Source organism: Fulmarus glacialis, unplaced genomic scaffold, assembly GCF_000690835.1.
Source record: "Fulmarus glacialis isolate BGI_N327 unplaced genomic scaffold, ASM69083v1 scaffold5975, whole genome shotgun sequence".
Taxonomy (NCBI): domain Eukaryota; kingdom Metazoa; phylum Chordata; class Aves; order Procellariiformes; family Procellariidae; genus Fulmarus; species Fulmarus glacialis.
In genome coordinates, this window is record NW_009211077.1 from 8,206 (window position 1) to 34,080 (window position 25,875).

The 25,875-nt window shown below is 36.0% G+C and overlaps 1 protein-coding gene across 1 annotated transcript in view; it reads left to right on the forward strand.

Moving 5' to 3' along the window:
* LOC104076496 (apolipoprotein B-100-like) overlaps nt 1-25,875 on the forward strand; it is a 37,861-nt gene that overhangs the window by 3,517 nt on the left and 8,469 nt on the right. The window contains 25 exon segments of the mRNA XM_009577385.1: nt 880-995; nt 1,860-2,005; nt 3,032-3,185; nt 3,370-3,525; nt 4,533-4,657; nt 4,841-4,926; nt 5,701-5,920; nt 6,929-7,156; nt 7,349-7,466; nt 7,587-7,733; nt 8,791-9,002; nt 9,352-9,589; nt 10,138-10,314; nt 10,610-10,801; nt 11,567-11,734; nt 12,945-13,116; nt 13,119-13,149; nt 13,701-13,883; nt 14,111-14,232; nt 14,864-15,074; nt 16,341-16,516; nt 16,651-16,838; nt 17,104-17,249; nt 19,537-19,913; nt 20,849-25,873. Of these exon segments, the coding sequence (XP_009575680.1) occupies nt 880-995; nt 1,860-2,005; nt 3,032-3,185; nt 3,370-3,525; nt 4,533-4,657; nt 4,841-4,926; nt 5,701-5,920; nt 6,929-7,156; nt 7,349-7,466; nt 7,587-7,733; nt 8,791-9,002; nt 9,352-9,589; nt 10,138-10,314; nt 10,610-10,801; nt 11,567-11,734; nt 12,945-13,116; nt 13,119-13,149; nt 13,701-13,883; nt 14,111-14,232; nt 14,864-15,074; nt 16,341-16,516; nt 16,651-16,838; nt 17,104-17,249; nt 19,537-19,913; nt 20,849-25,873 (9,114 nt within the window).

The window sequence follows — 25,875 nt, forward strand, 5'->3', positions numbered from 1 at the left end:
TGTAGGGTTTAAAATTACAGGTGAATTGCCTCTGAAAGCAACAGGGACAGATTAAACACAGGTGAAATTTATCCCTTTGAGGAAGCCCATTAGGTTTTGGGGCTTCCTTTGATAAAAAGAGAAACACCTCTGCAAATACTTTCTCCTGCCTTATTCTTCCTCATAACTTAGGGCTTTTGCCTTGTTCTGGATGCTCTTCATATAACTAAAGTTTATCTCCATTAAAAAGAGTCTACTCCAGTAAAACTTGCTGATCTAATAAGTGAATTCGAGCAGATCATGTTTCAGGAGAGTCTGGGGCAGAAAGATACTCTGTAGATTCAGGTGAAATGGTATTGAGGAATGCATGTTTTGGTGTTCTGTCTCTTTCTGTGTTTATTTGCTTTCAGTCTCAGTCTCAGTCATGTGATGAAGCAGCTCCTTGCATTTGAATTATGATGGAAAATTCTGAGCTGAAATGAATCATTTTATTACCAATTTGAAAACTACTATTTCATTGGTTTAATTTAGAAGTAATAGGGTCATTTTTAAAACAGTTCCACATCTTAAGTTTTCTCCCGTTATTGTCATTAACTGTAATGGGGCATGATTTGAAGGCCAGATGGGGTCATGTTGTGCGATCTCATGAAACAGAGCAGTGGACCCCAAAACTATGCTTTCGCCACAAGTTTTGTCTTATGCTTCAGAAAGCATACAGCTGACATGAAGGCATTACTTTGTCCGAAAGCTATTCTGTAAAAGGAAATAGTGGGAGGGTCCTCATGCTTCCTTTATACATGACATTCATTTTAGTTACACAACAGTAAGCCTGTATTGTAAGGATCTACGTATGCATATCCTACCCAAGTCATAAAAGCACTCTTGTTTTCCCAATTGCAGAAGATGCAACCAGATTTAAACACCTCAGAAAATATGTTTACTTATATGAAGCAGAAACATCAAATGGGATCACGGGAACAGCAGATTCTCGAAGCGGTTCAAAGATCACTTGCAAGGTAGGGAAAGAGGAGTAAATACAACTAATTGGGACTGTATACTGAATAACATGGGAGCTGGCAGCTGGGGATCACCCTTCAATGTTTTTCCAAACATGATCATTCTTTTGAAAGGCACATGTTGAGAGTCCTGAAGACTAAGCCCTCCCTGTCCTAGACAGAAGGCACTGAGGATGGCAGAAGTCCTTCATACCACTGTGCCAGTGCATTGCAGTCCTGATCTGGCTGTACTTTTACATGAGAGAGGGGAAAGACCTGGTAGTTCAGTTTTCCTTAGCTCCCCGGCTGAGTCTACTAATGTCCATCAAACAATTTTAGAAGTTGAACTAAAACAGCTCATGGATGCCATGAAGACCACTTGATAGCCTGCTGATGGTAATAGTCAAGCCAGGATCAGGGCTGTAGGAGTAAAAGGTCTGGTAGGCCATTAAACTACCCAATGTCCCTCCATCTTGCCCAAAACTTTCCCATCATGTTTGGTTTTTTTTTTAATGGAGTAACTGGGGAAAATATTTTTTATTTAGCACACAGTGTTTTGACAGAGTCTAAACATCAATCAGTGTAATGATTCAAGTTTTCATACAGTTCTTCTAGTACTATGTATTTTCAGAACCTAAGTTGCTTGTTTACCCTGTATATAGTATACTCCATGCCATTAGCCAAGCAAATACCTGCTTTCATATCTTCTCCCTCAAGTTACCTTAAGCTATTTAGAGCACTTTGGAATATTTCCCAACAGCTGCCAGCCGGGTGATAATGACACTTTACAAAACCAAGGAATACAATATTTTCAAAACTGTAACTGGATGATCCTGGAAACATGATAAAGAAAAAAGGATAAACACATCATATTTGTGTTTTCAGGTTGAACTGGAGGTACCACAGCTGTGCTACTTCATCCTGAGGACAATGCATTGCTCCCTAAGGGAGACATTTGGTGTTGACACTGAGGGAAGGGCCATGCTGAAAAAGTCAAAGAACTCTGAGGACTTTGCAAATGCCATGTCCAAGTAAGCAATATCAATTATCATCAATATTTATAGCCTTAACATGGAACAGGCTGCAATGTTACAGTCCACTCTGACTATGTTTTTCCAGGCATAGAACATATTTCATGATAACATGGTAGATTTATAAGCTGGTTCCACAGCAAAACTCTCCCTGATGTAATTTAGGGCTAACTTGGCATAGTTCTCAACTGCTAGTAGGGAAGTTTTTTTTCCATCCAGAATTTTCACCTGGAATGTTTTTGTCATTTATATCATCTACATCAGGAAACTGTTGGGTAGTCCCCTAAAAGATTATTGCAAGCGGAATATTCCTTCTTGTAAGCAAATTCTCAAATGGCTGTGTGCAGCCATTTTAAGATAATTTTCCTTTGCTGACACGGTACAAAGACTGTGCAATTGAAGGGGATTTGAGACTGAAGTCCAGATGTCCTATCACAGTCTTTAATGACCTATGCAACTTATCTTTTCCTTACTTACCTGCTTTCGTAAGTTATTGCTACTACTCCCTCCACCCAACTAGTCTCTAGCGCTTGTCAGTGCCTGTTTTACTCGTGCACCTTCATGCTTGTTTCAGTGCCTCAGTATCCACTCCATTTTGTTTCACAAGCCATAGATCTCAAAACAACTTGAGACAGTGTTAAAATATGTTTTTCAGAAAACAATCAAGGCTTTATTTAAAGACTGCAACTAGTAGAAAATCCTTCCCATCGTTTTGTAGGTTATTGCAGTAGTTAATAATTACCTCATTCTAAAAATTTTCTTATCTCCTCTCTGAATTTGTGCAATTCCAACTTCCAGCCATTGCTCTTGATATTTGCTTGTCCTTAGACGACATAGTCTGGTGATATTAGAATGTCCTTGGTTAGAATTTTGCTGCTTTAATAGTAATACTCTCTAATAGTAACAATAAGGAATAGTAAATAATAAGAGACCGAGATAAACATGATGCTTCAGCGATAGCCCAGCAGTTTATTGATAATATGTCCTAACATGATTTCATAATAATGTTGGGGTTTTTTTGGGCAGGCATGAGCTAAAATTCAGGATTCAGGATGGAACAAAAGTCAAGCTGTATCCAGAGAAGGATGAACCTCTGAATGTACTGAATCTCAAGAGAGGGATCATCTCAGCTCTACTTGTGCCAACAGAAACAGTAGAAAACGTAAAAACAATTTCAATGGTAGGTGTTTTGAAAGCATTCACTTCATTTTCTTAACAAATGGAAGAAACCTCACCTAATAGAGTTACTCCTGAACATCATTTTCAAAAGACCATGAAATTCAGATGAGAAAGGGTGCCTTTCAGCTAGATCAGAAAATGTCTGACACCATGAACAAAGACACTGATTTCTTTCTTCTTTCTAGGATACTGTATATGGAAAGTGTGACAGTGAAGTTGAATTCAAATCTAGAAAAGGAAATGTTGCAGAAGATATTTCAATTAACAGGGACCTGAAAGCCTGTGACAACTTCAGTCCCATCAGAGATTATGTCAGCCCTATTGCCATTGTAAAGGGACTAGTAAGTATACCATTAAAAATTATATGATGTAACATTCTTCACTACATCACTTAAAATGATAAACAACTACTACAAGAACTAAATTCTGTATTTATCTTCTAAAAGCTTAAACAGGTTTTCTGCACCCTTGCATTAGGTCAGACTGTGGTTTTGTTGGCAGTCAATAGAGAAAAACAGATGCAGAGGAAGAGTGTAATTACCTTCTTTCATGTTCTTCTCATTGTTTTTTAAAAGAGAGCTTTTCGTAGATGGAGTTAGTACTATTGATTACACAATAACCTGTCAGATCATATCCAAATTTTTAGTTTTATGAGTCAAAATTTTCAACATTCCAGTTTCATGTAAAACACGTAGTCCACCAAAACCCTAATGTGTATATGATGTGCAGGAGGAGAGGGCTCTAAATGCCCTGAAGTAAATGGTTTGACACGCTGTTCAGGCTACCTGTTAATCTACAATGATGAAATGCGGTTGCTTGCATGAATATTGGCAGATTTCTTCCTGGTATCACGGCATCTGTGCTTTTGAGTGTTTTCCCTCAAAAAAAAAAATTGGGATTTCATATCATGCTAAAAACACATTTTATAATTTCTGCCATTTCTACAGCTTGTTGTAGAAATCTTTAAAATTTGTGTAATAAGAGTGAAATTAAAAAGAGCATCAGCAGTTACGAGGGCCTGAACCATTGTAAAAATTACAAACTGGTTTCTATGAAGGAGTCCTTTGTTGTAGGCAGCAGGGGATCAATCATGAAGTAACTACTAAGCCAAACACCTCAGTAAGGCCTAAGGGAAAATTTCAGTGGGATGTTTTGCCTGTGAAGAGACTTAAGGCTAAAGGTTGATATTGGCAAAATTTTGTCTTTGTGTGAGAATGATTCCAGTTATGCACCATTGTTTCCAATATGCTGTAACTGTTAATATTACAGTAAACTCTGGCAGCATTTAAAACTATGTTTGTTTCCTATACTATTCAGTAAAATGACTGCTAAACTATTTATTTTGCAGAACATCCCATTATCTACCCTTCTAAGGAGCACTCAATTCTGTCATTACAATATTGATGCAAAGAAAAGGCATGTAAGAGATGCTGTCTGCAGTGAAAAACACCTGTTTCTGCCTTCCTCATACAAGTAGGTTGCTCACTATTTATCATTACCCTTTATTTATATTCATTTTAAATGGTGACGTATCACATTCTGCCCTGACTTTGTCCCCAAATGTGCATTTTGTTCTCAAGAAGGCAGGAGGCATGGCAAGACCCCTCAAAGGTACTTAGACTCAACTAAAGCACTGAATTTTTCTTTGTTTGCTAGAAATCGCTATGGTGTGATGACGGAGATCAACCAGACACTGAAGCTTGAAGATACCCCAAGAATCAGTAACAAAAATTTTGATGGAGGTATAGCTGCAATTCTCAATAATACAAATACAGGGCCAAAATATAAATACAGGTTAAATACAAGGACAATTTTTTTTTTTTAAAAACAGTGAATTAATTACAGATGCCATTGAGGGAACCAAAACAATTCATAATTTTTAATGAAATTTGATCAATTTAGTCATGAAAAAGGTTAGGGTATAAAATAGGAAAACCTGAAAAGTTTAAAAACACTTTTAAATAGTTTTAAATAGTCTTTGTCTTTTTATTTTCATTTTGAAATTATTCTTTATAATTAAAAATTTATAATTTGCTTGGAAATTAATTTTAATCTTATTGGAAATTATTTTAGTGAACACTTTTTAGCTAACCATAATTTCTTATGCAACTTTTAGCTTCAGCTGTCAAATGTAAACAGTCCATGATTACTATATATTTGGTTCTGAAACACACTTTTTTGACATGCGGTTGTTATTCCTAGTCATAACATATTTGTCCTAAGATATATTTATTAAAAGTTGAAAAAGCAAACTATGCTAATATGAAAGGTGTTAAGGAATCATCTTCATGAAAATTTAAAAGAATTTATGTAAATAGGTATTATTCAACTTTTGGGAGAATTACATTTAAATTCTACTCCATTATTTTTAGAAACTGTTCAGCCGTTAAACTTCAACAGTTAATCAGATAAAATAATCTACAGAGTTTGTATTTATACTGAATGTATGACAGAAGATAAAAATGAACATAGCTCCTTGATAAAGTCATAAAGAATGCAATTTTTTTAATTGCTAGGTGAACTGGAAGAGAAGGGACTTGCACTGGAAAGTACTGATGCCAAATTTCCCAGGCAGGGGGATGCTGTTCTGAAAATCCTTCAGGAACTGCAGAAACTTACAGCCTCCCAGCAGAACCAGCAGAGAGCAAGACTCTTTTACAAATTTGTTTCTGGACTTAGAAGTTTACATAACACCACTCTCGGCTTTCTTGTACCAAAGATGATGGAAACTTCAAGGTATGTTACAACAGTTCATTGTGCATGTCAATGCCATAGCAAATCCATTCTAAAGTTGATGACTTGCTGCAAGTGGTTTTAAATTACATGTTAATTAGATGTAGAGTGTCGTTCAGAAAGGTAAGTATCATCAGAATTATCTAGAGAGAGAGATAAGGAAGTGAGAGTAAAACCTGTGTATTTCACATTTTTCCATCAGAAATGCTCAGTTGTTAATTGGAACTTGAACATTAAATGTATGAGAAGAGTATAAGATTTCAAATAGATCTGAAAGTTCTAGCCTTCTATGAAGAACTAATATTGTTTTGATCATTCCCCCATCAAATCTTCCAAACTTATTGGAGAAGCCGAACTATAAATTAGAGCATAACACAGCCCAGTACAGGGTTTTTCTCCCCACCACCATCCCAAGTGTGTATGCCAGATGCAATCCTGTGGATATATTGTTATAGCCAAATATCTTTCATGCAGTTTTGCTCAAGGACAATGACTGTAATTCCAAACTCCCAAGTCTGACTTATAGCAAAGAACACAGTTTTGAAAGTGAGATTTTGGAGACATGGAAGGGCACAATTCTTTGGTCTGACCCTGCCCTCCACTCCCCACCCTTACTCTTCTGTCCTAGCTGGAGTTGAGTCAATTTACACATACTTTATGTCCTCAGTCTGTAGAGGGACTAGAGCCTCAGTCTGGTTCAATATATTATATTATAATACTTAAAGTTGTGGGGAGGTGTGTTGTGTAAAAAAAAAAGATATGTCTGTGTAATGATAGTATTGTTAATACTTTCTTGTTCATAGCTAATCATGTTATTAGTATAACTTGTAAAACTAAGAAGCTTCTTTTTGATAAGCAGTTGTGTGATTTGCTTCCAGTCATGCATAAGCATACATCATTTACATTAAAACACCTTAATAAACCTGTCAAATATTTATTTCAAACATGCAACATGCAGCAATAACTGCAAACAAGAAATTAATTAATCAAAGTCGTCTCTTTTCCTTTCAGTTCCATCACAGTTCAGGCCCTGACTCAGTGCGGAACTCCAGAGTGCTATGGTGCAGTCCTTCAAATACTGAGAACTGGAAACGTGAATCCGCTTGTGGTAGACCTGGTCACATATACCCTGGGACTATTGCCTTCTCCAACTCCAAAAAGAATACGGGAAATTCTTAACATGGCCCAGTATCAGCCAAGTAGAGGTTCTTTTTACGGCTTGAGTCATTCTGTTACTAAGTAAGTAATGATAGCATGTAATCGTACAAAATAACCTCAAGAAAACATTACAATGCTTAGAGTAAACCCTAAGAGTAGTCACTTTTTGAGGATTTTTTGTTATTCTCATGAATTTGCTCTTTGGGAATAAAAAATAAATAGACATTTCCTGTTTTCTCCTTTTGTTTCTGATGTGTTTCTCTATTTCTTTAGGTTCTACAATGAGAAGATGATTGTGACAGAGGAAATAACAGATGTTGCAGACTTCATGGTATCACTGCTTGGCACTGATTGTTCTGGGGAAGATGAACTCACATACCTCACACTTCGGGTATTTTTACTTCCTTCTTTCCTTATGCAGGCTATTATTTTAAATAGTAGCGCATATATTACTCTACTTCTCTTGGTGGAGAAAAAATGTTTATCATCTTTCTGTTTTCATCACTGACAGGCTATTGGAAACATGGGTGCAGTAATGGAGGAAGCTAAACCCAACCTGAAATCTTATCTTAAGACATGTATCAGAAATGAAGCTGCATCACTTTCAGTTCAGAAAGCAGCTATCCAGGCATTCAGGAAAATGACTGTTACTGAAGAGGTAAATTGGGTCACAAGAATCAGCATAAACTGTCTTCAGTTCGTCTTGACTGTTAACAGAAGTTATTGAAAGTGCAAAAACATTCTCATTATTTCATAGTTTTGCTATGTCCCTTTTAGCTGTCTCCAGCTTTTTTAGAACTCCTTTAGTTAGCTAAATTTCCATACACATATCTGAGAAGTTCTGCAGACTTCTGACTTAGTGAGTGTTACTCCTTTGAAATGCAGTTGCTTTGTATAGATAGTCTCAGTTTAAATGGGAAGTTTGGATCTGTTCCTATTAGAGTATCCTAAATGGACTTCTACTTATTTAAAGGTGGTTTTAGCTAACGAATTAGTCCAGATTTAAATGGATTTAACTCAGAAAAAATCATATACTGGCATTTTATTGTCATTGTTATTAATAGTGCTGGTTAGATTTATGTTTGCATTACAGTGTCATTAAAGTGAATGAGTGTCATTATACAGAGCACTTCAGCTTAGTATAGTGAAATAGTTTCGGTATCAACAAGTTTCTACTCTAAGAGACATGCTCTTGTTTCCAGACAAGGCTTAACAAGTCTGGGAGCATGGAAACACCCGAAGCTCATGTCCTCAGATTCAGTTTAATTTAAAGCATTTAATTTTTTTTATTATTATTTATTTTCAAACTATGTTTTTAATTTTCCTGCAGCAGAAGATTTTGATCACCTTCTTTTGCTAAATTGAATGATTTTTTTTCCAAAATTTGAGAATTTGTCTGCAGACCAGAACACTTCTGATTTCCAACAATCAAAACTCAGTATTCTAGACAAAAAAGTAACCTGCCAGGTATAGGATAAGAAAATCAATTTTAATAAAACCATAATTTCTACGGCTTTTTCTGTCAAAAGAAACTTCATCAAAATACCTTCAATGAAACATTTTTTGTCAGTTATAGAAATAAGATATAGAAACAGTTATGCAGTCCTGACAAAATTACATCCTGGAAATTATTTCACCCTATATATTCCCAAAAGAGTTTAGCGATATCGTCTACTAGCCAGCTTATCAGTGCAAACCTTTCTCTATTTATATAGGACCGTTCAGCACTTCTGAAAGCGTTCCAAGAAGGGGATTCACCTACAGACAAACGTCTAGCAGCCTATCTCATACTGATGAAAAATCCTTCCCCAAGTGATCTCGCAAAGATTTTGAGAGTTCTCACAAAGGAGAAGAACGAGCAAGTGAAAAGCTTTATTGCCTCACACATTGCCAACATCCTAGACTCTGAAGAAGTAGGCATTGAAGAGTAAGTAAAATTTAGTTATATACTAGTCGTCTAGGAAGAACAAAGTTCTGACCATAATTGCGGTGGTAGTTATTCAGCAGTGCATTTGTGCTTGGTTTTTTGGTTGCTCGTTTGTTTTCTTTGTTTGAACAGGCACATCAGCTGAGTAAATCTATGCCTTTGTCAGAGCAGTGCCAGCTTACAGTCTTTCCCTTAAGTCTTATTTTTACTGTTAATATGTGCAGAGAGCTAGCCATTTACAATCACCTCAGTTGTATGAATGTCTGCAAATGACACAAGAAATCGCTCAACTAAGACTGAGTTTTTGATTTTATACTAATCATATTTGCATTGCTATCCTCTTTCCTAGTCTAAAAAGCCGAGTTGAAGAATCTCTGAAAGGAAACCAGGTTCCAACAGCCAAAGATTTCAGAAAATTCTCACAAAATTATCAGATTTCCAAAAGAGTTTCTGTACCTGGAGTTGATCCTGTCTCTGCCAAAGTAGAGGGAAATGTGGTATTTGATCCAAACAGCTATGTTCCTAAAGACACGATGCTAAAAACCACCTTGAATGTATATGGATTTGGCCCAAACGATATCTTTGAGGTACAACAATTATCAAAAACTTTTGCTAGTATCGAGCTGTTTTCTTTTTCATTTCTGTTTTCTTATAACAACTTTCTCTGAATAATGTATTGTTTTTACAAGCTTTGGGAGAAATCTAAAGATCGCTATGCTTACAAGGGAACTTTCACTTGATCTCAATGGGCTTTAAGAGCAAGCCATCCATTATGTGATGTCACTTGCCACTGACTGGATGGACGACCCTGTTGGAGCTATTAAAGGCCTCAGCTAGGGTAAAATGAACCCATCTGTAACAAATTGACTTCATGCTAATGAATCATTACTGGCACACTGAAGTACTCATAGTAGGTTTTAAGTGAGATACAGCCTATGCGTAGGTTTTTTGTTGGACCTCACCACAGAGATAAAATTAATTGTAAGACCTAGTATTCTGTATCTTCCCTTAACAATCATAGACTTGTAGAATACACTTTAAATGCATTGTTTGTTTCCTGGAAAGACTGTTTGTTGTAGAGCTCCAAAGAAGTGGAGAAACTGTCTCAGTTATTGCATTGTCCTGTTCATTTCAGCTTGGCTTGGATGGAAAGGGGTTTGAACCAACACTGGAAGCTTTGTTTGGAGAGCAGGGATTTTTCCCAGACACTGCAAGCAAGGCCTTGTACTGGGTTGACGGCAGAGTGCCAGAGCAGGTTTCCAAGGCGCTTTTTGACTATTTTGGTTACTCCCAGGATGGCAAGCAGGATCAGGTACAGCTTGAAAACATTCTCTGCGTGGCACGGCATTCCCATCTTTACACAATAATTACAGCACTTCCCTCTTTATTGTATATAAGCCTTCTCCTCTCTGGTAAGCTAAAATAGAAATCCTTAATGCTATTTGACAATGTTTTTTTCTTAATTGTATGTGGGAGGGGCCTTTGTCTGGAGACAAATCTGTAAGAAGTGCATGTGCAGATTAGCTGACATTCACTAACTGTTCTAGATATATGATCTTACAGATTTCTCATAAATCTGTTTTACTACTTTCTGACTGAATTTTCAGGATATCATGAAAGGAATAATGCTTAACCTTGAAAAATTGATAAAAGAATTGGGCAACAAGGAAGCTCCTGAAGGAAGAGCATATCTGAGAATCCTGGGAGAAGAACTTGGGTACATGAAACTCGATGATTTCAAATTGCTGGGAAGCATGATTTTAAAGAGTGTTAAAACTCTTCAGACTATTCCCGAAATGGTATGTTTCTGGTGCACCAATGTGTGTTATTAATTTGGGTTTTTTCTACAAGATTTTTTTAAGATTTAGGTTGTGTTTATCTCTTATGTAAAGAATGGATATTTGATACCAGCATGAAAATAAAATTATTTAAAATAAAATATCCAGGTTTAGTCTGAAGGACTCTGGAAACCCATGAAGACTCCTTAATAACCAAGTGGAGTCCTCCTGGAAGATGGGTGAGAGGAAGGAAAAAGGGAAGGTTCAGATCTTATTATATGATTGAGATATCTGCTGGAACAATGTCCAAAACCTTAGTGTTGGCCATTATGTTATACTACTACATTTCTAATTATGAAAATGTATATTAATATTAAGCAATAATTCATCATGTTAAAAAGAAAAGAAGATGTCGTACAGTTTAGGAATATTTGGTAAAACCCTTCTTTCGTTGAAGTAAAAAAATGCTTTGCCATTGACTTTGGGGAAGCCAGAATGTTACACATTATCTAAACCAATTCACCTTTGTATGTGTATGTCAAGATAGATGATCTGTGTGTATCAAGGCAGGTGATAAAATCTAGTATTCATTTAAAGCTGACATTTTGATAAACAGTCCTTACTACATTTTTTGAAGCAAGGAAACTGTAGAAATTAGATTCTGTACTCTGTATGAAATTAATTTTTATACATGTACAGTCATTCCATGATCAATTTTTAAAGTACAAAATATAAGTATTTCAAAGTGTAGATTTGTCAGTGTTCATTTCCTTGTTTGATTCACAGATTGCACAAGCCATCTCAAAAGGTATTGACAGGGATTTATTTGTCCACTACATGTTCATGGACAATGAATTTGAGCTCCCAACTGGAGCAGGTTTGCAACTGAAGTTTGCCTTGTCTGGAATAGCAACACCTGGGGCCAAAGTAGCTATGAAGCTTCATCAAAAAAGCGTAAGTCTCAACAACTGTCTATATTTTGTCTCCTCCTAACAATCTACAATCTCATTTAGGGATAAAACAGTAACACCAGAAGAATTTTAAGGACTACAAAATACTCTTGAAATAAAAAAAAAAAAACTTACTTATTAGAGGTCTCCAGTTAATTTGTGGGTGGCATTTACATTAAAGTAAGAAGTAATACATATAACAAATTAAGTATGAGACATAATAAAATTTATGAATTAAAAGTATTTTAATGACCCTTTCAAAAATAATGCTTTTAATCTCTGTTTATTTCTCTCTCCTTGTTATCAAATGAGAACAGTACAAAAGCTACAGCATGTGAATCTGCTGTTCAAACCAAACAGTTAATAAAAAATTTTGATGTGGCCAATTCAAAGTGAAAATTTTGATTTTCAGTTAAAAGAAATATTGAAAATTGAGTTAAATGAAACATTTTTTGATCTGAAAGGAAACATTTTAAAATTGTAACAATTAAAGAGCATGTGACATAAAATAAATTATCTGGTTAAAATAAAAAAAAGTAAATTAAATATTTCCATTCTTTTTTACAGTTTTAATAACTGTTTTGCTCTAATTTAGTCAATATTTTATATAAATTTCTCAATAGTTTCAGTTCACCTTAACTTTTAGTTTTCCACCGTATGCATGATTTAAGTAAAAATAAAAAAATAACTCCTCAAATTTAGTACTGGTTGCCTTTTAGTTACCTTTGGAATCTTTTCCAGAATTTTGCATTCTGTCCCTTCTTTCTGTAATGGCCAAACCAAAAGCTTGAAAACAAGCTGTTTTCTATTTAGAGAAATTCAAATCTTGGATCCATTTCTTTTTTTGTCAAATAGTTTACTCATTTTTTTTGAAAATTGCTATTTGTTTTTACAATGGAAAACTGGCTCGTCTTCAGATTTAAAAATACAAGTACATGCAAGTAGTTCCATGTACAAAATCTTTCTGAAGCATGAGTATTTTTTCATTAAAGTAGGTAAGGTTCCTTGGTGTTATCATCTTGCTGTATTTGTTACATTACAGTTACCACTATGTGGTCTTTCTGCTTATGTGACTGGGAAATCAAATTCTTTTAATAGCAAAATCAATTATATAAAACCTACCTGTAGATTATCAAGAACATTACATTTGTTTTATAAAACCAGTAAGAAGTGTATTGGGCAAATAAATACACCATTTTGTTTTTATTAAATAGATGCATGCAGAACTCATTGCTAAACCTTCAGTAGCAATTGAGTTTGTAACACACCTGGGAATAAACATGCCTGAATTCGCTAGAAGTGGCGTGGAGATGAATTCTAATATTTTCCATGAGTCTGGAATTGAAGCACATGTTAGTATGAAAGCTGGACAGCTGAAATTCAGCATTAAAAAACTCCAACAAAGCTCCTCAGTATCAGGTAATGAGAACAGAATGAGAACTTTCAAGGCTATGTTCTTCCCTTCTCTTCTTGGTTTTTATTGTGATGGAATTGAGAGGCTAGGGCAGGCATGGAGAAATTTTCAGTTCAGAAAATTCCCAGACATTGTAAAACTGGGATAACTTCTTTTGTAAGATAAGCAAATAGCCCAGATAAGTGGTGACTGGGAATCATGGCTTACAGATTCTTTAATTTGTCACTATTTTCTGAAATTTTCAACAAGATTCTTACCATTTCTGTTATTTTGTTTTCTTTCACATAAAATTATTATAATAGCAATGCCTATTTTTAGATTGAATTTAAATGAACTACTTACATTAATTATAGAGAGGGTAAATGGCTCGATACACAGAATTATAATTATCAGTAATAATACTTATAATAATAAACCGCTTAACCGTTTAACCACCAAATGTTATTTCATTAAGCCATTACCTTAATAAGTGATTTTTATTCAGAAAATAAGTTTGTTAATAGGACAATGTCTGAACACTTGTCCTGGGAATAAATGACTCACTTTTCTGTTCCAGCAATACACTACATTTGGTATCTCCATCCAAAACTGAAGAGATTCCACCTCTGATTGAGAACCGAGAAACCTGGACTTCTTGCAAGCCTTTCATTGCTGGTCTAAATTTCTGCACCAAATTATTGTACTCTAATGCCAGTGCCACAGAGGCAGCTCCATATTATCCCTTGACTGGAGAATCCAGGTAAGTCATATTAGCTTTAACTGTATTTATTTTGTGTTCACTAAACTTCCGTCTTAGGGCTTAGTATCTACAGTACCCTCTCACATAAAGCTTACCTTTAAAAATCTTTAAAAACAGACTAACAGGAGCAGCACAGAAAGAGAGCTATTGAGAACGGTATGATTTCTTCTGTTTGTGGTCATGGACAAAATAGTTATTTACAACACATTTGTTTACTCCTTCTTTAGATTTGAAGTTGAAATAGTGTCCACAGGCGAAGTGAAGGAATACTCTGCAAGTGCAAACTATGACCTGCAGAGAGAGGGAAATAACCTGGTAGACACCTTAAAGTTTGCTCTCCAGGCAGAAGGTAAGAGTCTGAAAAAGCAGTATGGTTTAGCTCAGTTTTGAACTGTGTCATTTAATGGGAAAAAGATTTGTATGAATAAATCATAATAGAATTCTTTACAGTATAAAATAGAATAGCATTTTCACACCCAAACAGGCCAACACTTTAAGTCGCATTTCATTTCATGCATGCAACCCCAGTGCAAGATTTTCATGATCAGAGGCTGATTTTGTATACCAAAAATGCTTCCCCATGATTTAAATAGAAGTGTGATGTTGGTGAATGGAAGCAAGGAAGAGGAGAAGTTAATGGGTTCTATATAAGCAAGAGAAAAATACCATTTCTGATGAAATATGGAAGTAAAGCATACAATTGAGAAGAACTGCATAAACAGCAAATTTTTCAAAGGGAGAATCTGTGGGATGGCAAGTTTACGTAACAAAAGTAGTGACAGGATTAGTAGATCAGCCCATGGTGTGTTTAGAAGATGAGGAGAAACAAGATGACCCAGTTTCTGATTCAGACTCATCAAAGGTTGTGTTAGATCTTCAGGGTGATATAATTTCCAGTTGACCCTTTTTTATTCTCCTTTTAAGAAAAGTCAAAACAGATTCCATAGTTGTGAATAACCAAAGTACATTATATTTTCCAGGTGTAAAGCAGCATGAGGCCACACTGACCTTCAGGTACAACAGAGACAGAAAGATTTTGACCAGTGATGTCCACATTCCAGACATTGATGTTGACTTTGGTACAAACTTCAGAATTACTGATGAATCCCTTCCTGGGAAGAAAGCATATACCTTTGTCTTAGACTTTAACAACAAGAAGATTTCTGAAGTTACCCTTACTGGCCATATAAGGTAACTCAGAAAACCACTTAGACTTTTACAGATAACTTTGAATAAGATAGCTGAAGGTTTTATTGAAGGTAGAAAATTTTGGGAAATTTTATCCCATTTTGGAGAAATTGCATATATATAGAGACATATAAAGTTCTCATTCAAACCCTCTTTAAAAACCCTTGAAGTATTTTATTTGTAATCCATCATGTATACATCAGATAAATACATCTAATACACCAACTGATCTTTCCTACTGTATGTATATCTATAATTTATATTACAAGTTCCTTGAGCTAGTTCTTCCATGTTTGCACACACACGACTACAAGAATGACATTGTACTAGTGTTATTGCAGGTGTGATAATGCAAGGATATAAACAAGGCAAGGCTTGTTCAGAGAGGTATTATCTTTTACAGGATATGTTCGGCTCTAAAAAAAGTTATTACATCTCCCCATGAAGAAATCTAATGGCACTCAATAAGCAACAAAACCAAAAATGACTGAGAGCTTCCTGTAAAAATTCCCACGCTTCACGATGAGAATATTTCCGGGAACACCTACAGGGGAGCTAACAAAAATGTTCAGCCTGCCAGGGTTTCTAAAATTGTCTGCCTCACAAGCCCATAGTGAAATGAGCTGATCACATTCTTTAATAAACCTCAATCTTCCATGGAATTCTGTGATCTTGATGGTGCCCCGGGGAGTCTTTGTCTTTGCTGTTCATGCAGAATTGCCTCTGATATCAGTGGGAGCTTTGGACAGATGTCAGGGACCTCAATTCCCTTTCATTTGCACTAACATAATATTAGAAGTTTGCTCAAGTCAACAAAGTTACAGAGAGATAAAATAAATGTGAATAAAGGAAAATGAAGCCCAGTGGCATAATATATTTTGTCAAGTGTTTTGTTTCTATGTGATTCATGGCCACAGTCTTTATCCTTAGTAAAGAATGCAGCTTGAGTAAGGAGTTCAGAATTTGATTCAGGTACAACTTTACAAGACAGGTACATATTTCCATCCATTATGAAATTAATATGGAATTATTATTGTGTATATCTGCACAGTAGCATTATAATAATTTGCCATAGATTTCCCAAAGTAACTAGCTGAAGCTGAAAACATTTGTTGAATTGGAACAGAGTTTACAAATTTGATTCAATCTATTTTTTATGACACCTATTATGCCTTTTCTGTAGATGTAAATGCTGAAATTTCTCCTGAAACATCAGTGAAAAAGTAGAGTGAAATGTTTTATATTCACATTTACTTTTTGCTTTCACAGATATGCTGGAATGGAAGAGGCAATGTTACGAGGCACCATTTCTATTCCTCGCCTGCAAACCGAACTTAGAACTGAAGCATTGGTTAATTATTCACCAACCAAAGGATATCTTCAGATGAGCTCAGCTGCAACAACTCATGGAAACTCTATTTCAGAAACAGTTCTTCTCAGATATGGTAGGGGCAAAAACATGATTCATGTGTACAATCTATAAATTTAAACATCTTGTTACATTAGTTTATAGTATATCCCTAAATAGAATAAGAATATTACTAATTTTACCCTTTTCTTTTAAATTTATGATTTTCAGATTCTGAGAAAGTTGAGCTAGAGTGGAGTTCAGGTGCCAGTGCTGCTGTGAAAAAAATGTCTTCTGGCTTCCAGGTTGACTTTTCAGACTACCCAAAAACTTTAGAGAAGCATGCCAATGAACTGCTGGATCGGAAAGTGGCTCATACAGATATGACACTGCGACATATTGTGTCACAATTTATCGTGGTATGTTTCAACCTATAGTAGATATTACAGCTTGACCATATAGCCCTGGTGAATTCTTGCCTCCCCCACGGAAGTCAAAATGGGAACTACTTGTAAAAGCACTCATCAGATTAAATAAAATGTGTATTTCCAACTTTGGTCGAACTAGTCACTTTATCAGATGCCTCGGGCTCAGTATATGGATAGTTACACTGGCTTTCAGATAACTTACTGGGAACTTCTAAAACTTGTTATTTACTTTGAAAAACTTGTCTCCTCATTGCAGGCAACTAACACCTGGCTGCAAAAGGCATCGAAAGATGTCCCCTATGCCCAGACTCTGCAAGACAAACTAAGTAGACTGCAGGAACTGAACATTCAGAAAATTAACCTGCCTGTTATCACCATTCCTGAAGAACTTTTCCTGAAAAGGTAGGGAGAGAAATTAGGATAGTCACACAGAAAACTGAAAATAGATATTTGTTCATATTTTTGTGTTATTTTATTTTACTTTGTTTTATAAAACAGCATGGAATTGCTGTAAACATTAGCATAAAATTGGAATCATAACAAGGAATTTTAAGACCAGAGAGATGAAATTATATGGAGGAAATGATGCATGTCTTTAATACAGATTTGACTTTACAGCAGTCACTCCTGCAGTATATGAATAAATCCTGAAGTATTGTATTAAATAGTAATGAGAACGGAACGAAAATACAGCGTTCAACAATCTTTACTCTAAGCCACAGAATTAATGAAGCCAGGTTTCCCATAGATTGTGTCCTGCATCCCTACGGACCCTTTGTCTTTGGCCATAACCCTAATATCTCTACTTTTTCCTGTGCGGTCCTATTGGACAGTTCTTCCCATTCCCCTACACATACTGGTTGACCTCCACCAATATAGTACCCTGACCTCTTCCCATGTCTGACTCCATCTGTCACTCGCTCAGAGCCAACACATGCCATGGTTGTACACATATGGACTGGATGCTTGCACTAGTTTGTGCCCATGTCCTCCACTTAAGAGAGAGTTTCACAGAACTTGCATGAATGTAGTTACCCTTGAGGCTTTTATCCTTCTGTCAAATTTGATAGAAATCATCCAATATATTAAAAATTTCTGAAAAGTAAGATTTGACAAACAAAAGGAGAGACTGGATTTGCCAGGATTTACTCTCATTCCAGTTCCTAGCACATACTGTTCTTGCCATTTAGTGTTCGTATCACATTGCTGCTCTGCCTATGCATACAAATTAATGGAACAGTGTTGCTTGGTAGTACCTTCAGAATACACCCACAGCTACCACTGTGATAAATAGAAACATGTCTGTATAGTTTTACCATGAGGTAGGGAAATATCGATGGCTGAAATGACTGTAAAGGATAACAGAAGCTAGTGTAAGATTGGATTACAAAAACAGATGGGGAACAGTCTTGCATTTTATCTCTCTTAGCGCTGTTTTTCCATGTACTATCTTTCACTGTGGTAATATGAAACTGTATGTTAATGACACACATCTCTATTGCTTCCATTGTGTTCTTAAGCTAAGTATAAGCAAGGAAGAAACTGGTTTTTTTCTCCTATGTTCTTATCAGCAGTGCACATTATAATAATAATAATAATAGGAATTTCTACTGCTCTGTGATGTTGCTTTTGCTTTTTTAATCATTTGATATAAAGGAACAAATTTCAAAAATGTTTCCTTAATTTTCATCTTAGGATGTAGCTCTAAGTGTAAAAAAGAAGGTTTTGTAATATAAAAGACCAGTTAGGCAAACAAGAAAAGCATCTTTGCCAGCTTATTGTTCATGCACGAATTAAGGCTGAGTTTCCTCCTGTTTTGCCTTTTCGTAATAACACTTTTTCCCCACAAGCTTTTCAGCTGACAATCCTTTTTTTCCAGTCCTAGCTCCTGGTCAAATGGTTAGATTTTTATTTATTTTTATTCAGAATAAAATAAATGCTGAATATTTGGATGAAACTTTTGAAACGGTTATCATCAGAAAGATAAATTCTTTATAATTTAGGTTCTTACAACTTCTAATGCTAATAAGACTTTTCATGCATTTCTATAAGAATACATAACTTTTTTTAAGAAGAATATGATTGCCTTTTTCTGGTACTCAGCATGCCACATTGCATAAGTGCAGCAGTGTTTTTGGAGGATTTTTTTTTTCCTATATGTCAGCTATTTTCATTCAGATTCCTTCATTTTGAGAATCATTTTCATGCCAATACGTCTTTTCATTAATGTTCATAAAGCAGATTTGGATTCTCAGAGTAGAAAATCAAATGCAAGATTCATAACAGTTGTGTATGTAGCCCCTTGAATGACACTCTCCACTTGTGAGCTAAAGTTAGTTAAGCTCTGAACAAAGAATCAGGAACCTTTGAATTCTAATCCAAGGTCTTACAGAAAGAATGTGTTTCTGGACTACTTGACCTATGAGTCTCCCTGATTATGAAATAAGGGGAAAAAACACTGACAGAATTCGCCGATATCAACAGTGCTTTCAGTAAATTCTGATAGATGAGTGCTTTAAAAATGCTGATAATAATAGGTGATCATTACATTTCTTTCTAAACCTAAAGTTAGGACATTGATATAAGCATGTAAGTAAGCTCAGTATCATGTGAATACTAGGAATCATGGAAATTTCTGTATATGCTTCACAGATTTACAGTTTCTAATAGAGTCACTTTTATTTTCTAGTGAAGGCCGGATCAGATACAGCTTAAATAAAAACAGTTTTCTAATTAATATCCCGTTGCCATTTGGTGGAAGATCATCCCATGACATAAGGGTGCCACAGAGTGTTAAAACACCTCCTCTGGTAATGGAGTCAATGGGAATAAGTGTGCCGTCTCAGGAATACAGAATCCCAACATTTACTGTTCCAGAATCCTATCCTCTTCGTGTGCCTTTACTTGGCACTTTAGAGGTCTCTGCTAATGTCTACAGCAACTATTACAACTGGACAGCAGCGTACACTTTGGCTAATAGCACCACAGAGAAAGCATCCAGCATAAGAAGTACTTACACCACGAATGCTGATTCAGTTTTTGAGCTACTTTCCTACAGTGTGAAAGGTAAGAATGTGTGCTAATACTGCAATGTTGGCAAAACTATTTTAATGACTTTATTTTCCATGTATCAGGTACAGCACATTCATTTTCCTGTTGCTTATTTGAAGAAAGGTGTTGTATAATCTCAAATCACTTTCTCTTTGTTTTTAAAGATATTATGTGAGTCTGTTTATTCAGGCACTAAAGGTGAAGTCAATTTAATTCAATAAAGACTTTTAAGGTCCATATTTTCCTGGATATTCCCTACTGAAGAAAAAGTCCTTCAAAACTGAAGGCGTAGATTCTACAAACACTGGCGTATCTGGCAAGTCAAGTGTTTTCAAAATCAGGTGTGCAGGTGTATGTGTAGGTATGGCCACAGTTTATTTCTCGCTCTATTTTTATAGAGAGAGATATATATAATCTTTTTATTGTTTATATATGTCCATATACTGCCATAACTACATAGCAGTTATCCCGGACTCAGACTGGATATGTCTTAAGACTGGTATTTTTAAGTTAGGTCCTCTAAAATTGCAGTTTGCGTTCTCAGATTGCAAAAGGACAAGCTAACTTCAGTCTTTTCTAAACTCCCAACCATAAACGAAGCATGATAAAAAAACCATTAAAAAACAGGAATGTTAGATATGGGTTATTCTTGAGAGTCCATCTTCTTAATTTAAGTTTAAATAATGACATAACTTCATGTTGTTTCACATAATTATATTTAGTAGTGTAGAGATTTAATTTATTCATAGTTCAAAACTTTAGCCGCAAATATCAAAATAATAACAATTTTTATAGAAATATTCAGGATTTACCAAATCATTTTGGCCTTTAAAGCAAAATGGTATAGTAACAGTACTTGTAATTCAAGCAGTAACATAAAAGCTTAGTGGCATCAGACAAAGTCTTAAAGACAAAAAGGTATAAATTTTGTCTCTTTTTTCCTATTTCAGGTTCTGGAGAAGCATCATATAATAGAAATGGATTCACCTGTGCATACGAAAATCACCTGAAGCACAGACTCTTAACATCAGTTTTTAAGTTGTCCAGGACAAAGAGTTATGAACCTAGTCCAGTTGCAAACTACACCATATCACTTATGGCATCCAGTACTCTGGGTCCTCAGCTTTCATTTTCCGGTGATATTGTTTCTGAAAAGACAAATAACGTGAATATCAATAATGTCAAGGTGGAAGGGCAGCTGGAAGCGGCTTCTGTCTTCGCAAGAAGCATTTACACTCTGTCAAGCTCATACAATGAAAAGAGACGGGTTGTAGAAGGAAAATCAAATCTCAAGTTGGATTCTTCTTACCTTCAGGCTACCAATCAGATATCTGGCAGATACAGTGATGATTTATTTTCCATTACTTCAGTTTCTGATGTACAAAGCGGACTATTAAAGAACACAGCTTCACTGAAGTATGAAAACAGCCAGCTGAAAATGACATCTGAAACAAATGGGAGGTATCGACATATTGCAGGTGTCAATAAGCTTGAATTAATTTTGTCAAAGAAGATGGCAGCACTTCGATCTGAGTACCAAGCCACTTACAAGCAGACCCAGTATTATGCCTTGTTTGCAGGTTCTCTCAATTCCCAGGATCTTGTTTTCAACACTGATATCTCTATGACTGATCAAAGGAATCGAGCTGCGCATAAGTCATCACTCAATGTAAATCAGTATGGTCTAGCCAGCAGCGCAACCACAAATGTGCAGTTTAGTCCGTTGACAATGCAGAGTGAAATGAATGCCAAACTTGATACTGCTGGAGGCTCCATGTCACTGTCCTCTTCTGGGCGCTATGGTAAAAACAATGCAAAATTCAATCTAGGTGGAAGAGTGAGCCTAACAGAAATAACGCTGGGAAGTGAATATCAGAGTACAGTTCTGGGTATGGACAACAAACATGTTTTAAACTTCAGAGTTAATAGAGAAGGACTCAAGTTTTCCAATAATTTGCAAGGATCGTTCAAAGAGATTAAGTTGGAGTACACAAATGACTTGAATATTCCTGGCTTATCCTTAACATTTGCTTCGAAATTAGACAACAGCTTCAGCTTTGACAAGTTCCACAAGCATGTTTTTGACCTACAACTGCAGCCTAGCTCACTTACAGCTAAACTGAGCAATAATATTAAATACACTAAAACAGAAGTTTCCAACAAAGCAGAACTCCTTCTCGAGCCTCTGAAGCTGAACTTGGGTGGCAATGTCAGAGGAGCCTATGGAGCAGATGAAATAAGGCATACCTACACCATTACATATGCTGATCTAGCTGCAAACTTTAAAACAGATACAGTCGCAAATGTTCAAGGCGCAGCAGTGAGTCACAGAGTTAATCTGAATGTGGCAGGACTTGCTTCCTCAGTTACTATGAACACAAACTGTGACTCCAAATCTCTCCGTTTCAGCAATGCTGTGCGTTCCACTATGGCCCCATTTGCTATCACTGCTGACATACATACCAATGGTAACGGAAAGCTGATTGCTATGGGTGAACACTCAGGAGACCTTTACAGCAAATTCTTGTTTAAAGCAGAGCCTCTTGCTTTCACTTTCTCCCATGATTACAGAGGATCTACCAGTCATAGCTTGAAGTCTAAAGGAAGATACACTACCCTGCTTGATAACAAAGTTCATATGCTTTTTACACCATCAGAGCAGTCAAGTGCTTGGAAGTTGAAAAGTCAGCTAAACAATAATATATATTCACAAGATCTCAGTGCTTACAATGATGCAGAAAAGACTGGTGTGGAACTTAGTGGAAGAGCTTTAGCAGATCTCTCTGTAATGGATACATCAATCATACTACCATTCACATCTGAAGAAGTTAATTTAATTGATGTATTGGGCCTCAGGGGCACTGTGTCAGAGCCTCAAGAATTCAGCATCTCTGGCTCTGTGAAGTATGACAAAAATAAAGATATGCATGTTATTAACTTACCATTCTTGGAACATTTGCCAGTTTACTTTGAACAAATCAGAGGCACCATTCTATCCACACTACAGGCCATACAAAGTTACCTGAAGAACATTAACATAGAACAACATATGAGAAAATACAAGGCAACCTTGGATAAACTCCCACAGCACATTAATGATTACATGGACAAATTAGATATGAAAGGCAGAGTTAGCAGCATGAAAAATAATTTGGTTGCTTTCACAAAGGACTACAGAATAACATCTGATGATCTGCAAATTATGCTGGAAAAAGCCATGGACAATCTTCAAGAAATACTGTCTCAGCTGCAGGTGTATCTGATACAAATTGAGCAATACATCAAAGATCATTATGAGCAGTATGACATTAAAGCACTTATTGCACAGCTTCTTGACCAAATAGTTGAAACAATGACAGCTCTAGATAACAAATACGAGATAAGAATGACTGTAGTTGACACTATTCAAAAATTGCAATTTTTTTTTCACCAGTATTATCCTAGCAAAATTGGAAGCAGCACTTTGGCTTGGATTAAAAATGTAGATGATCAGTACAGGATTACAGCTAGGATACAGGAAAACCTAGAACAACTCAAGATTCACATTCAGAATATTGATGTCAGACGCATTGCAGAAAATTTGAAACAGCAAATTAAAATGTTTGATGCTAAAGAAGTTTTAGAAAAATTGAAGCATTCATTACCAATTGAAAAAATTAATGAAGTTCTTGAACAAATCAAAGACTTTATTCTAAATTGGATGGAGGAGTATGAAGTGTCTGAGAAGATTAGTGCTTTCCGAGGTCATATAAACAAACTGATTGTAAAATATGAAATTGATAAGCAGGTGTATTTTTTAATGGACAGAATGATAGAACTGCTTAACCAGTACAGAATAAAAGAAACTGTCCAGAAATTGATCATCTACCTGAAAAATATTGATGTGAAGTCATGCTTTGATAAAGTTGTTGCTTTTATTGATGATGCTGTCAAGAAAGTGCAAACCTTTGATTATGAAATGATGATAAAGGAAGTCAACAAGTTCCTTGACATCGTTATTAAAAAGCTCAAGTCTTTTGACTATAACCGGTTTGTTGATGACACAAATAACAAAATCCGAGAAGTAACACAGAAAATAAATGAGGAACTCAGAAATCTAGAACTTCCACAGAAAGCAGAAGCACTGAAACAGTATATGAGAGATTTTAGAGCTGTGATTTCAAAATACATGGAACAACTAAGGGACACCAAGCTTGCTGCAATAATTAACTGGTTCAAGGAGCTCATAAACTCAACAACATTTGCTAATCTGAAAGCCAAGGTAAATGAACAGCTGGAAGACCTGCGAGAGAGGATTTCTGAAATGGATATTTCCCAGGAATTCCAGTGGTATCTTCAGAAGATAAGCCAATTCTACAGTTCTGTTGTCATATACATTTCTGACCAGTGGAACATAGCTTTTAAGAAAATCGTTGCTTTGGCTGAAGAGTATGATCTAAAAAATTGGGCTGAAAATTTAAACCAGTTTGTTGAAACAGGATTTAAAGTCCCTGAAATCAGAACTGTTATAGTCACTATACCTGCCTTTGAGGTTAGTCTCCGAAGTCTTCGGGAAGCAACATTTCGAACACCAGACTTCATTGTTCCACTGACTGATCTGCATATCCCCTCCTATGAGATAAATATCAAGAGACTAAAGGACATGAAAATCCCAATGAAATTTACTACCCCAGAATTTATAGTTCTAAATACCTTTAAAGTTCCTTCCTATACAATTGACTTGAATGAGATTAAACTTCAGATTGTGAGAACAATAGACAAACTCATGTCTGGTGAATTTCAGTTGCCAGCAATTGATTTGTATATTAGAGATCTGAAGATGAGAGATATGCCTTTTTCCGACATTTCTTTCCCAGAAATACAAATGCCTCAGTTTCAAATACCAGAATTATTGGTTCCAAAGCTAAATCTAAATGAGCTCCAGATTTCTAACATGAAGATACCAGAGTTCCAGCTTCCACGTATCCCACATACTGTGACTGTCCCTACATTTGGCAAATTGTCTGGTGCTTTCAGAGTCACCTCTCCATTCTTTACACTGTCTACACAAGCTGAGGTTCATAATACTACAACATCTGCAAACAGTCCAGAATTTGTGACCTCCCTTTCAGCTCAAACAACGTCCAAATTAGACTTCCTAGTTTTTAGTGTTACTGCAGATTCACGTCTCTTGGCCCTTGAGATGAAGCAGCTGAACCTTAAAAATTCCATGAAGGTCAACCACAGGTTCCTTAAAGTTGATCACACCAATGAAGTGGTATTTTTAGGGACTTCAGTAGAAGGTGAAGCTGAAACAAGAGCAAACTTATATACAACAAAAAATTCAATAGAACTACAGAATAATTTAATGGTCAAGTTGCAAAGAAGAATTTGGATGCAGAGTGGAACGGCATATTCCCACAGACTGAATATTCCACAAGCTGATTTCTCCAGCCAGGCTGATCTGGTCAATAATATGACAACAGAGGTAGAAGCAGGACACATATCATTTACCTCCACTGGCAAAGGAAACTGGAAATGGGCTTCTCCTAATTTCTCCGATGAAGGCACTCATGATTCACATGCCACTTTCAGAGTTGAGGGCCCCATTATTACATTTTCTGCCAACAACAGAATAAATGATAAGTACCTGAAAGTCAACCAGGCTATGAGATATGAATGTGGTTTCCTAAATTACGCAACACTTCAGATTCAGTCTGAAATTGAGTCACAGCGTGTGGGACGTAGCGTTCTGAATGTAAAAGGCACAGGACAGCTTGGAGGAATGAAAGTAGAATTAACAGGCTCTCACAATGCTCGGCTCAATGGACGGATTACTGGAACTGTAAATAATGAGGTTTCCTTCTTGGTGCAGCCTTTTGAAATTCGTCTATTAACAAACAATGATGGAAATGTGAAAATCAGCTTCCCAATGAAACTGACTGGCAAAATTGACTTCCTGAATAACTATGGTTTTGCACTCAGTTCCTCTGAAAAA